Raw genomic sequence first — 13,322 nt, 5'->3', positions numbered from 1 at the left:
AATGTAACATTTAGGTTTATTGGATACAATAATTGTATTTTATATATACAAGCGAGAATGTGCTTATTTTTGTATATTCTAATACTGTCACAATAATGTGTTTTTTTAATAATGTGGTTTTTATGTGTATCTATCCATGAAGCCAGAGGACACACACCAATTAGCTAAACTGCAGGATTGTCTTACAGACATAAAGACATGGATGACCTCTAATTTCCTGCTTTTAAACTCAGATAAAACTGAAGTTATTGTACTTGCCCCACAAATCTTAGAAACATGGTGTCTAACCAGATCCTTACTCTGGATGGCATTACCCTGACCTCTAGTAATACTGTGAGAAATCTTGGAGTCATTTTGATCAGGATATGTCATTCAATGCGCATATTAAACAAATATGTAGGACTGCTTTTTTGCATTTGCGCAATATCTCTAAAATTAGAAAGGTCTTGTCTCAGAGTGATGCTGAAAACTAATTCATGCATTTATTTCCTCTAGGCTGGACTATTGTAATTCATTATTATCAGGATGTCCTAAAAGTTCCCTAAAAAGCCTTCAGTTAATTCAAAATGCTGCAGCTAGAGTACTGACGGGGACTAGAAGGAGAGAGCATATCTCACCCATATTGGCCTCTCTTCATTGGCTTCCTGTTAATTCTAGAATAGAATTTAAAATTCTTCTTCTTACTTATAAGGTTTGAATATCAGGTCCCATCTTATCTAGGGACCTCATAGTACCATATCACCCCAATAGAGCGCTTCGCTCTCAGACTGCAGGCTTACTTGAAGTTCCTAGGGTTTGTAAGAGTAGAATGGGAGGCAGAGCCTTCAGCTTTCAGGCTCCTCTCCTCTGGAACCAGCTCCCAATTCGGATCAGGGAGACAGACACCCTCTCTATTTTTAAGATTAGGCTTAAAACTTTCCTTTTTGCTAAAGCTTATAGTTAGGGCTGGATCAGGTGACCCTGAACCATCCTTAGTTATGCTGCTATAGACGTAGACTGCTGGGGGTTCCCATGATGCACTGATTTCTTCTCTTTTTGCTCTGTATGCACCACTCTGCATTTAATCATTAGTGATTGATCTCTGCTCCCCTCCACAGCATGTCTTTCTCCTGGTTCTCTCCCTCAGCCCCAACCAGTCCCAGCAGAAGACTGCCCCTCCCTGAGCCTGGTTCTGCTGGAGGTTTCTTCCTGTTAAAAGGGAGTTTTTCCTTCCCACTGTCGCCAAGTGCTTGCTCACAGGGGGTCGTTTTGACAGTTGGGGTTTTTCTGTAATTATTGTATGGCTTTGCCTTGCAATATGAAGCGCCTTGGGGCAACTGTTTGTTGTGATTTGGCGCTATATAAATGAAATTGATTTGATTTGATTTGTATTTCGTTAATCACTGTATTTCAAAACAACAGTGTCTATCTGTCTGTCTGTCTATCATACTATTTGTCAAAGTCTATAATCCTTGGAGGTCAAAGAGCTGCCAAAGAATCGTGCATTTCTGACATTTATAAACGCCTTTAAGTAATTGATTAATTAATTAATTTTTACTAGATTTGGGTTTAAGCCCTTAAATTCACACATCACCCAGTAGATGGCAACAAAAGCTGCTCAAATGTACGGCAACTCTCTCCTTTTTATACATTTGAGAATTAACTTATGGTGAAAATAAGATGGGCTGACAGCCAAAGTCAACTTACAGTTGTGTCCCATCCCCTTATAGGAAATGTACTGGTTTTTATTCTTCTATAAAAGTGCAATTACAGAATAAATGATTTATATAATAGGTTTTGAATGAACAAAAGTCCTATTTTAAAGGCGTTTGCAGGAATGGATGTATATTAACAAATGAAATGAAGTTATACACACAAAACATGAAACATCCTGTCATCTGTCCGCAATGAAACAAATAAAAATTGGAGCAAAGTTGCTTATTTTTAAGAGCATGTAGTTTTTTTATTTGTTTAGTCATTCTTTAGGACTGTTAAATCCCCATACACCTTCCATGTCAGTAGGTGGCGCGAATAGATCTTTCGTTATGAGGCTAACCGCTTTTAGAAATGAGGAAGAAGAAGGCAGTAATTTGTCATATGATAGTTTCGAATGACGTACTTGTCACGTGACTGGAAAAATATTTCTTCCGTGAAGGGCTAGTTAAAAAGCGACATACGTGAGCGAATTTCCACTTTAACTGAGTTATTATTGGATATTATTTCTCCCATTTAAAGACGCTCTGTCATGGTCAGTACTGTATTCATTTCGCCAATGTTAACAATGTGTTTTAAACACGGTTTTGCCTTAGCTAACTTAGTTAGCGTAAGCTAATTAGCATAGCCATGCACATAAACTGTGTTTCTTTGTGCGATGTATCTATGTGCAAACCAACAGTTATTTCAGTGTGTAAGTCTTACCGGGTTAAACGTACTCCTTAATATATTCACCGGTTTGTATTTATCCATAATAGTCAACAAAAGTGGAGTCGAGGAGGAGTGACTCCAGCTCCAAAACAGACGAAAGAAGGAGATCCAGGAGCAGAGGTAAGAAACGTCAGATTACATTTGTTTGCATTAAACAGTTTTAAAAACAATCGCAGTCTGGTTAACCTTTTGACTGCTAAGTTAGCAGATTTCATATATAAAGGCAACACAAAGGTTTAAAAAGAGGCTATTATAAACATACAAGAAAGAAAGAAGCACAAAGAGTAAGAACAATCAATGAGAGAGGCAAAGTACAATAGACAAAAATACAGTTTGGTCCACAAGTATATTAGCAGACAGTTTTTGTCATTTTTGCCTCTTTATCGCACCACATTGCAGTTGAAATGAAGAAATCAACTTATATCATGTAGATTTTCAGACTCTATTCATATAGCATTAACCAGTTATGAATTGGAACCAATTTTACACACAGTCCTTCCATTTTTAGATACTATATATAATTGGACATAGTAAATGTGTGTTTTCAATACAAATGACCACATTTACAGCCATTTTTATTTAGAAATGTCAGAGAAGCGATACATAAACAATAAAACTGACCTTGCAAGAAGAAGAAGACGACGACGAACGAGCACAACTACCAAGACATTCATGGAAACTCTGAAGGTGTTATAGACTTCTGTGACTGTGATTTCAGGAACTGTGCAGAGTGCAACTTTGATCTGTTGCATCATCAGTTGAAGAAAAACAAAAGTTTTTTTACAGTGGGCTATCAACGAAAGCACAAAGCTTACTTCTAGAAGGGCCCACGGCACATGTCTCTGCACCTCCCCATCACCCCTATTTGAAGTGCTAGTTAGGACCTGGACTGTGATCAGAGAAACAAACCCAGATTGCCGGTGTCACAGTCCAATGTACAAACCATTACCCCACCTATACAGCTTATCCAGCTTCATGGTGGAATGGAAGTATTTACCCATGAAATATTGTTAACCAAATTATACAGAAATAAAATACATACAGCTTGTGGGGTGGGTGGTACACCACTGTCATAGTCATCACCAGTGTAACAGTGCACCATGATATGTATTGCGTCATACCATGAATACTGTGGCCAGTGAGAACTCCCTCCAGGCCAGAAATCATTTTTAGATGATGTCAACTACAAATACAGCCAACATAATAATGAAAAATAACTCCAAATATCCATTAATTTGGAAATTTCAGCACATCCACAGTTTGGTTGAGCAGTGCAGTGCTGAGACATTAATGATTCTTAATGATTCCTTAATGAACTTTTCAAGTTGTTCCGTCTTCTTGAGCTCCATACCAGAGTTAAAACACCTGTTTAAAAAATTCTTGTAGATGTAAGTGGTTGTAAAGTCAATTTCATATGACGACATAAAGTACCATTCATGGAAATATGGGTAAACTATAATTCTGTTTTGTGAACCAGCGGGCATTTGCACAGCAGGCTCGTTCAAGCTTCACCAATTGTTAATTAAACATGGCTTTATTAAGTAAAAAAAAAAACCTTTGACAAAGTTTTATGCAGATTTCCAGTTCTTTATTAGTCGGCTATGTACCACAGGCTTTTAAGGTGGCAGTAATTAAACCATTACTTAAAAAGCCATCACTTCACCCAGCTATCTTAGCTAATTATAGGCCAATCTCCAACCTTCCTTTTCTCTCAAAAATTCTTGAAAGGGTAGTTGTAAAACAGCTAACTGATCATCTGCAGAGGAATGGTCTATTTGAAGAGTTTCAGTCAGGTTTTAGAATTCATCATAGTACAGAAACAGCATTAGTGAAGGTTACAAATGATCTTCTTATGGCCTCAGACAGTGGACTCATCTCTGTGCTTGTTCTGTTAGACCTCAGTGCTGCTTTTGATACTGTTGACCATAAAAATTTATTACAGAGATTAGAGCATGCCATAGGTATTAAAGGCACTGCGCTGCGGTGGTTTGAATCATATTTATCTAATAGATTACAATTTGTTCATGTAAATGGGGAATCTTCTTCACAGACTAAGGTTAATTATGGAGTTCCACAAGGTTCTGTGCTAGGACCAATTTTATTCACTTTATACATGCTTCCCTTAGGCAGTGTTATTAGACGGCATTGCTTAAATTTTCATTGTTACGCAGATGATACCCAGCTTTATCTATCCATGAAGCCAGAGGACACACACCAATTAGCTAAACTGCAGGATTGTCTAACAGACATAAAGACATGGATGACCTCTAATTTCCTGCTATTAAACTCAGATAAAACTGAAGTTATTGTACTTGGCCCCACAAATCTTAGAAACATGGTGTCTAACCAGATCCTTACTCTGGATGGCATTACCCTGACCTCTAGTAATACTGTGAAATCTTGGAGTCATTTTTGATCAGGATATGTCATTCAAAGCGCATATTAAACAAATATGTAGGACTGTTTTTTTTGCATTTACGCAATATCTCTAAAATTAGAAAGGTCTTGTCTCAGAGTGATGCTGAAAAACTAATTCATGCATTTATTTCCTCTAGGCTGGACTATTGTAATTAATTATTATCAGGTTGTCCTAAAGGTTTCCTGAAAAGCCTTCAGTTAATTCAAAATGCTGCAGCTAGAGTACTAACGGGGACTAGAAGGAGAGAGCATATCTCACCCATATTGGCCTCTCTTCATTGGCTTCCTGTTAATTCTAGAATAGAATTTAAAATTCTTCTTCTTACTTATAAGGTTTTGAATAATCAGGTCCCATCTTATCTTAGGGACCTCGTAGTACCATATCACCCCAATAGAGCGCTTCGCTCTCAGACTGCAGGCTTACTTGTAGTTCCTAGGGTTTGTAAGAGTAGAATGGGAGGCAGAGCCTTCAGCTTTCAGGCTCCTCTTCTGTGGAACCAGCTCCCAATTCGGATCAGGGAGACAGACACCCTCTCTACTTTTAAGATTAGGCTTAAAACTTTCCTTTTTGCTAAAGCTTATAGTTATGGCTGGATCAGGTGACCCTGAACCATCCCTTAGTTATGCTGCTATAGACTTAGACTGCTGGGGGGTTCCCATGATGCACTGAGTGTTTCTTTCTTTCTTTATCTTTTTGCTCTGTATGCACCACTCTGCATTTAATCATTAGTGATTGATCTCTGCTCTCCTCCACAGCATGTCTTTTTCCTGGTTCTCTCACTCAGCCCCAACCAGTCCCAGCAGAAGACTGCCCCTCCCTGAGCCTGGTTCTGCTGGAGGTTTCTTCCTGTTAAAAGGGAGTTTTTCCTTCCCACTGTCGCCAAGTGCTTGCTCACAGGGGGTCGTTTTGACCGTTGGGGTTTTTACGTAATTATTGTATGGCCTTGCCTTACAATATAAAGCGCCTTGGGGCAACTGTTTGTTGTGATTTGGCGCTATATAAATAAAATTGATTGATTGATAAAATACTTGTTTTTCTATCTTTCTTTACTTAGGACGAGAAAAAAGGAAGTGGAAACGCAGCCGCAGTAGATCCTTCTCATCATCCTCTTCTAGCTCGTCATCATCTTCATCATCGTCATCTTCATCAAGATCATCTTCCTCATCCAGCCAAAGTCGGAGCAGCTCGAGCAGTAGTGGTGAGTGTGTGTTCAACATTTGCAGTAGTGTTTGGATAGTGTTGTTAGTTTTTAAGTAACTTCCATATTTTCAGACAGATTAGTATGATCCTGGACTTTAAGCAGTAGCAGAATTACTGTTGGGTGGAGTGAGACAATACAGATGAAGTTTCTTGTCCAAGGACATAGTCAGGAAGTGTGACCAGGAGTCTCATCCAGGTCTACATGTTGGTAGTCCAACTCCAGCACTTTGCACGCGTGGCCCGCTTTCCTCCTCTGAGCTGCTTTTGTCTGTTTGGGTAGTTTTGGTATTGAAATACTATCGATGCTCTTTCAGCTATAATACACTGTTTTACACAAACAAACCACACTGACTGACCTATGTAGAGTGAGTCATGTTTGTTTACAGATGTTAATCCATCAATGTAATGTTACTTTTCACATTCTTCTGTATGTCATTTATGTTGCCTCGGTGATGGATGTTAAGCAATACATCCACTAGAGGGCACTGCACAAGCTGACAGGTTTCTGATAACATCAAATACAGTCGAAGTGGTAGTGTATCTACAGCAAAAGAGACAAACACCCTAAACATCCTTGGGATTAACTTCTTGAACTTATACCCCATGAGAAAGCACTTATATTGCTAATGTATAGTCTTGTTCTTTCAATGGACAGTCATCCAGTTAATAAAATTGTTTGTAATTGGGAACAAGAGTTGGATCTGGAGTTCGGTGAAGGTTCCTGGGATAAGGCTGTTGACAGAATTCGTACGTCATCTTCTTATGCAAGATTTTCCCTTATTCAGTTTAAAGTAGTACACAGGCTGTATTTGTCAAAGTCCAAATGATCCAAAATTTCTCCCAATGTTTCTGATCTGTGTTACAGATGTAACTCCTCTTCCTGTGATTTAAGTATTTTTTCTTTCCCCCAAACTTATTGGATTTCTTATTTTGATGTTATCGCTCGTGTTTTTGGGTACAGGCTGGAGTCTTGTCTGCCAATCACTATTTTGGAGTTCCTGGAGTCCCCACTGTGTCCTTTTAATAGCTTGCAGGTGGATGCAATTGCTTTTGCCTGATTGTTACCACGACACAGAATATGATTATCCTGGAAAGCTCCACATCCCCCATCCAGTTTATCTCTGGTTGAAAGATCTTATGTTTCTTAAAACTAGAAAAAATCAAGTTTAGATTTGGATGGAGGGCTGATGGGTTTGAAGGTGTGGCAACCTTTTATCTCTCATCTTTGAAGACTATTGGACCTAATTGATTGTCGTATGAGTGTGCGGATGTGCTTTTGTAATTACTATTATTAACATTATGTATTTTTAATTATTATTTTTCAGAGCCTATGGTTAGCATAAGGGTACTGGATGTTTATGATTGTTCAGGTAACAAAAATAGCACTCAAATTTGTAGAGTTTTTTTTTTTTTTTCTACTGTAGTGGATCACAATTACCACTTGGGGATTTTTACAGGTATGCATGTGTTTAATGAAGAAAAACTGATATATGACCTGTCTGTTGTTGAGAAAATACTGATGTGAAAATTTTAACTTTTTTTGGCTGTTGTTGTTTTTGTTTTGTTTTTGTCTTAAAGGGCCACTCGCATCACTGGATGAAAAATATATTGGGTAAAAGTCAAAAGAGGTGTTTCTGAACACTTAAAAAAAAAAAAAAAAAAGTTGGGTTAAGGAATTCCTTCACACATCCTTTGTCAACATGTTGCAGCATCAATATTCCAAATCTGTCAGATTTCCCTTATATCTTCCTGATGGCTTTGTACTGTTTCCAAAATACAGCCTCATTTACCAACATCATGTTGTTCTGTAGCATTTCATCATGAACATTTCTAACGTGGATGTTTTCCCAAAGTGCTTTACAGTTGTATATATTGCATGTATTTTTTTTTTTTATCCAGAATATGCTTGTTTGATTCCAAGTGTTGTTCTTTGTCCCCAGACTCACACAGTAAATCACGAAAGCAGTCAAAGAAGAGGAAAAAAGAGAAGCACCACAAAAAAGTAACTTTCTGCTTTGCTTTCAAGCATTGTGATTTTTGAAGTTCGTTCAAATATGTCTGACTCATGTGGTGTTCTACACCAGAAAGGGAAGAAAGAGAAGAAACATAAACGTAAAAAGGACAAGAAACAGGTGAAAGGAGAAGACAACTCAGGACCTGTGCAGATCTCCAAGGTAAAAAAAAAAAAAAAAAAACGTACAGGCAGCTTCGATACCTGTCAGGATTCCACCTGGCCTCCCTCTCACTGCATTTGAGTGCAGCTAAACGGCGTTACAGCTTCTTATTGTGGACGTGCTTTTAACTGCAGCAACAGAAAGTAGGATATGTTAATGTTGTGTTTTGTACCGTATATTAAAAAGGGAGCGCTTAACCAGTGTTCATCTTTGTATCGTGGTTAAGACCCATGATTATGCTTACACACAGAACTTACTAGAACACTACAAATGACACAATGTATTTGGTTAGACTCTTTCTCTCCGATTGTTCTGTCTGAGTTATTTTCATTAGTTACTTCATCCAAACCATCAACATGTTTATTAGACCCCATTCCTACCAGGCTGCTCAAGGAAGCCCTACCATTATTTAATGCTTCGATCTTAAATATGATCAATCTATCTTTGTTAGTTGGCTATGTACCACAGGCTTTTAAGGTGGCAGTAATTAAACCATTACTTAAAAAGCCATCACTTGACCCAGCTATCTTAGCTAATTATAGGCCAATCTCCAACCTTCCTTTTCTCTCAAAAATTCTTGAAAGGGTAGTTGTAAAACAGCTAACTGATCATCTGCAGAGAATGGTCTATTTGAAGAGTTTCAGTCAGGTTTTAGAATTCATCATAGTACAGAAACAGCATTAGTGAAGGTTACAAATGATCTTCTTATGGCCTCGGACAGTGGACTCATCTCTGTGCTTGTTCTGTTAGACCTCAGTGCTGCTTTTGATACTGTTGACCATAAAATTTTATTACAGAGATTAGAGCATGCCATAGGTATTAAAGGCACTGCGCTGCGGTGGTTTGAATCATATTTGTCTAATAGATTACAATTTGTTGATGTAAATGGGGAATCTTCTTCACAGACTAAAGTTAATTATGGAGTTCCACAAGGTTCTGTGCTAGGACCAATTTTATTCACTTTATACATGCTTCCCTTAGGCAGTATTATTAGACGGTATTGCTTAAATTTTCATTGTTACGCAGATGATACCCAGCTTTATCTATCCATGAAGCCAGAGGACACACACCAATTAGCTAAACTGCAGGATTGTCTTACAGACATAAAGACATGGGATGACCTCTAATTTCCTGCTTTTAAACTCAGATAAAACTGAAGTTATTGTACTTGGCCCCACAAATCTTAGAAACATGGTGTCTAACCAGATCCTTACTCTGGATGGCATTACCCTGACCTCTAGTAATACTGTGAGAAATCTTGGAGTCATTTTTGATCAGGATATGTCATTCAAAGCGCATATTAAACAAATATGTAGGACTGCTTTTTTGCATTTACGCAGTATCTCTAAAATCAGAAAGGTCTTGTCTCAGAGTGTTGCTGAAAAACTAATTCATGCATTTATTTCCTCTAGGCTGGACTATTGTAATTCATTATTATCAGGTTGTCCTAAAAGTTCCCTAAAAAGCCTTCAGTTAATTCAAATTCTGCAGCTAGAGTACTGATGGGGACTAGAAGGAGAGAGCATATCTCACCCATATTGGCCTCTCTTCATTGGCTTCCTGTTAATTCTAGAATAGAATTTAAAATTCTTCTTCTTACTTATAAGGTTTTGAATAATCAGGTCCCATCTTATCTTAGGGACCTCGTAGTACCATATCACCCCAATAGAGCGCTTCGCTCTCAGACTGCAGGCTTACTTGAAGTTCCTAGGGTTTGTAAGAGTAGAATGGGAGGCAGAGCCTTCAGCTTTCAGGCTCCTCTCCTGTGGAACCAGCTCCCAATTCAGATCAGGGAGACAGACACCCTCTCTACTTTTAAGATTAGGCTTAAAACTTTCCTTTTTGCTAAAGCTTATAGTTAGGGCTGGATCAGGTGACCCTGAACCATCCCTTAGTTATGCTGCTATAGACGTAGACTGCTGGGGGGTTCCCATGATGCACTGTTTCTTTCTCTTTTTGCTCTGTATGCACCACTCTGCATTTAATCATTAGTGATCGATCTCTGCTCCCCTCCACAGCATGTCTTTTTCCTGGTTCTCTCCCTCAGCCCCAACCAGTCCCAGCAGAAGACTGCCCCTCCCTGAGCCTGGTTCTGCTGGAGGTTTCTTCCTGTTAAAGGGAGTTTTTCCTTCCCACTGTAGCCAAGTGCTTGCTCACAGGGGGTCGTTTTGACCGTTGGGGTTTTACGTAATTATTGTATGGCCTTGCCTTACAATATAAAGCGCCTTGGGGCAACTGTTTGTTGTGATTTGGCGCTATATAAAAATATTGATTGATTGATTGATTTATCTCTTTTTGCACCACAAACGTTGCGCTTTTGCGACACAATAAACCCAGGGTTTTCACCAGGATTCCCAGCCCAGGACTAAACTAAACCAACCTTTTTAGGTTCCTTAGATGACCCCAAAACACATTCAGGATGTTCCCAAAAATAAAAACTGGCCTCAAGCCAGTTATCCAAGATGGCTGCCAAAATAGTGTTCATTGTTCAAATGTTCATTATAACACCTTTAAACAACTTAAATATCAGAGACTTAATGATAAGGGTCTGTTGGTGGCCATTTTGGATGCCATTTTGAATCTTAAACCTTGAATGAATTTAGGCACAAATGAGTTTGCCATGACCTGCAATGGTCTTCCCATTGAATCTCTGATATTTAAGTTGTTTATACGTATGTTGTTTAATGGTGTTTTAGTGAAAAACCCTATTTTGGCGGCCATCTTGGACACCATCTTGCATAACTGGCTTGAGGCCAGTTTTTATTTTTGGGAACATTCTGATTGTGTTTTGGGGTCATCTAAGGAACCTAAAAAAGTTGGTTTGGTTTAGTCCTGGGCGGGGGGTGCAAAGGTAGTGGTCGTAGCTCCCCTAGTACTGAGTGTTCAAAAATGGGTTTGTTTTCATTTATTTCTGAACATATTTGAAATTTTGTATTTATTATTCAGGGGTGCTAATACCTGTGACCAGGACACATTTGTTCTGTAACTTAGAATCAGATTTATCTGTTTCTCTGTTGCTCTAATCGCTTTATTGTTTGTTCTTTCAGTATCTGAAGGAGAGAAAGAAAGATGGCAAGTACAGCATGATCTCAGGGAAGAAAATAAAGATGAAAGTCAAGAAGTCAAAGGAGGATAAAAAGGTAATACCACATGTCTGCAGTTATAGTACATGAACACATCCCTTCACAGTTCAGCTTCTAATTAAAAAGATCAAATCTGTGTTGTTTTCCTGACAGCGAGATAAAAATCGTGCAGAGCTTCTAGACTTCCTCAACTCTACCCTGTGATGCTGGAGTGGACAGCGGCCATCTCCCGACTCTGACGTCAGCAGAACTCGGGAAGCAACACGTCAGCTTTCGCGGAGGATGATTACAAAGTGTTTTCTGATGAAGGAACGACAAGTGTGTCTTGTCGTCACAGCTGGGCGGCACTGAGCTGCATGTAGCGGAGTGAAACACCACGTGTTCGAACTACGGGTGTAATGATGCAGTCTGCTCATGGTGCGAGACACTGTACGGAACTCGCACATCCCACATAACATGTTGTTACACCCCTAGTGCAGATCATGACGTTTCACTATGCTGCTGTCAGGTGGCCGGTTCATCAAACGCCTGTTGATTCGCCTGATTGTTCACATTGGACAGTGTCATCTGAAATTTTATGCTGTGGCCAACAGCACAAAGTCTTTGCTGCAAACCAGCAGAGGTGGGATGAAGTCACTGTCAAGTCATTCTCAAGTCATCAATCTGCAAGTCTCAAGTCAGCTTGCAAACAGTTGGTGGTCATTATGACTTGAGACTTGACTTGCTGATTCATGACTTGAGAGTGACTTATTGGTGACTTACTCCCATCTCTGCAAACTAGAATGAAAGTGGCTTTATTTGAACTTTGTTGATTGGTTAAAATATGAGTATGTAAACTCAGCTGAATTTCCCCCTTCAAAAATGTACAATTTAGGGCCCTATTTTCATTAGATTTAATGCACGGTCTTAAGGGTGAGTGCATTTGAGGCACGTTCAACTCCACTTTCCTATTTACATAGTTTGTAATCTGTGCTCAAAGTAAAAGTGCAGGGCACAAAGGGGGTGTATTTCATTTTAATTTATCACAGGTGTTTTGGGCGTAATATGAATTACACTAATCCCATTGTTGCGTGTCATTCTCTTTAAGAGCCGCATGCATGCTTGAAACTGCCGTTTTGCTATTTAGACTGTGAATTTAAGGTTTTCTGGCCAAGAAACAAAACCACCCATGAGTGGCCAACAAAGCTCACTGAGGTGAAGCATTTGAGCACCTCTCTCTTCATCCATCTGATCTCCTCTGTCCCATCAGGGGAGACGGGCTCCCCACTGTACCTAAGCTATCGTAGGAATTGGAATCATTTATCCATGAGTTTGGATTTTTATTTCTTTCCCTGTGTGTACAAGGAGTGCGCACATGTTTTGAATCCACCCATGTAAGGCATATCTAAATATTGCATTGCCTAAATAAATAATTCTGGTGCACTTTCACCTGCCAATAACCATGCACCGGACCACACCTTGTTTTAAGAGTATCCCTGTGCGCACAGATATTTAGTACTTGTACAACCTGGGTGGTTTGCGTCTTATAAACTACTAACGATATTTGCAGGGTGACAGATAGGGCCCTTTGTGTTGTGTTGCTAGTTGTCAGTCTTACACATCACGTGTTTAAAACTTTTTTGGTTTGTTGTTTTTTGTTTTTTTTTTTCTTTCTTTTGTTTTCTTTTTCTTTTGAGTTGGCAACTTACTGTTGTGTTTTTGTTATTTTAGTTTGGCTGTGGTGGCCACAGCTTCATCAGCATGTCAGAAAACATTAGAACGACCCACGTTGTGTTCGATAACATGGTCGTAATAATCCAAACTCCATGTTTAGTTTTCCACCATTTTATTGAAATATACAGCAGTGAAGTAAAATACATCTGCACTTTTCTTCCCATCTGAGTATCAACACCAGTTGACAGATTTACACACATTCTTTTTGTTTCAGATTACTTTGTGGAAAAGAAGAGGAATAACTATAAACTGTTGGCAAAATTAAATAGGAAAAAAGATGGTGCCGCTCTTAACATTTAGCAGTGTCCTGTCTGAAGTGAAGAACATTTA

At 38.9% G+C, this 13,322-nt stretch overlaps 1 protein-coding gene across 1 annotated transcript; it reads left to right on the top strand.

The window, feature by feature from the left end:
- Positions 1-2,090: 2,090 nt before the first annotated feature.
- LOC117503499 (pinin-like) lies at positions 2,091-11,893 on the top strand. The gene is made up of 7 exons (XM_034162746.1): positions 2,091-2,227; positions 2,451-2,523; positions 5,877-6,020; positions 7,963-8,024; positions 8,107-8,196; positions 11,244-11,336; positions 11,433-11,893. The coding sequence occupies exons 1-7, from the start codon at positions 2,225-2,227 to the stop codon at positions 11,481-11,483; spliced, it is 516 nt and encodes a 171-aa protein (XP_034018637.1). The 5' UTR covers positions 2,091-2,224; the 3' UTR covers positions 11,484-11,893.
- Positions 11,894-13,322: the final 1,429 nt, after the last annotated feature.

This window comes from Thalassophryne amazonica, chromosome 21 (genome assembly GCF_902500255.1).
Source record: "Thalassophryne amazonica chromosome 21, fThaAma1.1, whole genome shotgun sequence".
Taxonomy (NCBI): domain Eukaryota; kingdom Metazoa; phylum Chordata; class Actinopteri; order Batrachoidiformes; family Batrachoididae; genus Thalassophryne; species Thalassophryne amazonica.
The sequence above is the reverse complement of the archived record's forward strand: the minus strand, read 5'-3'. Positions and strand labels throughout refer to the sequence as shown.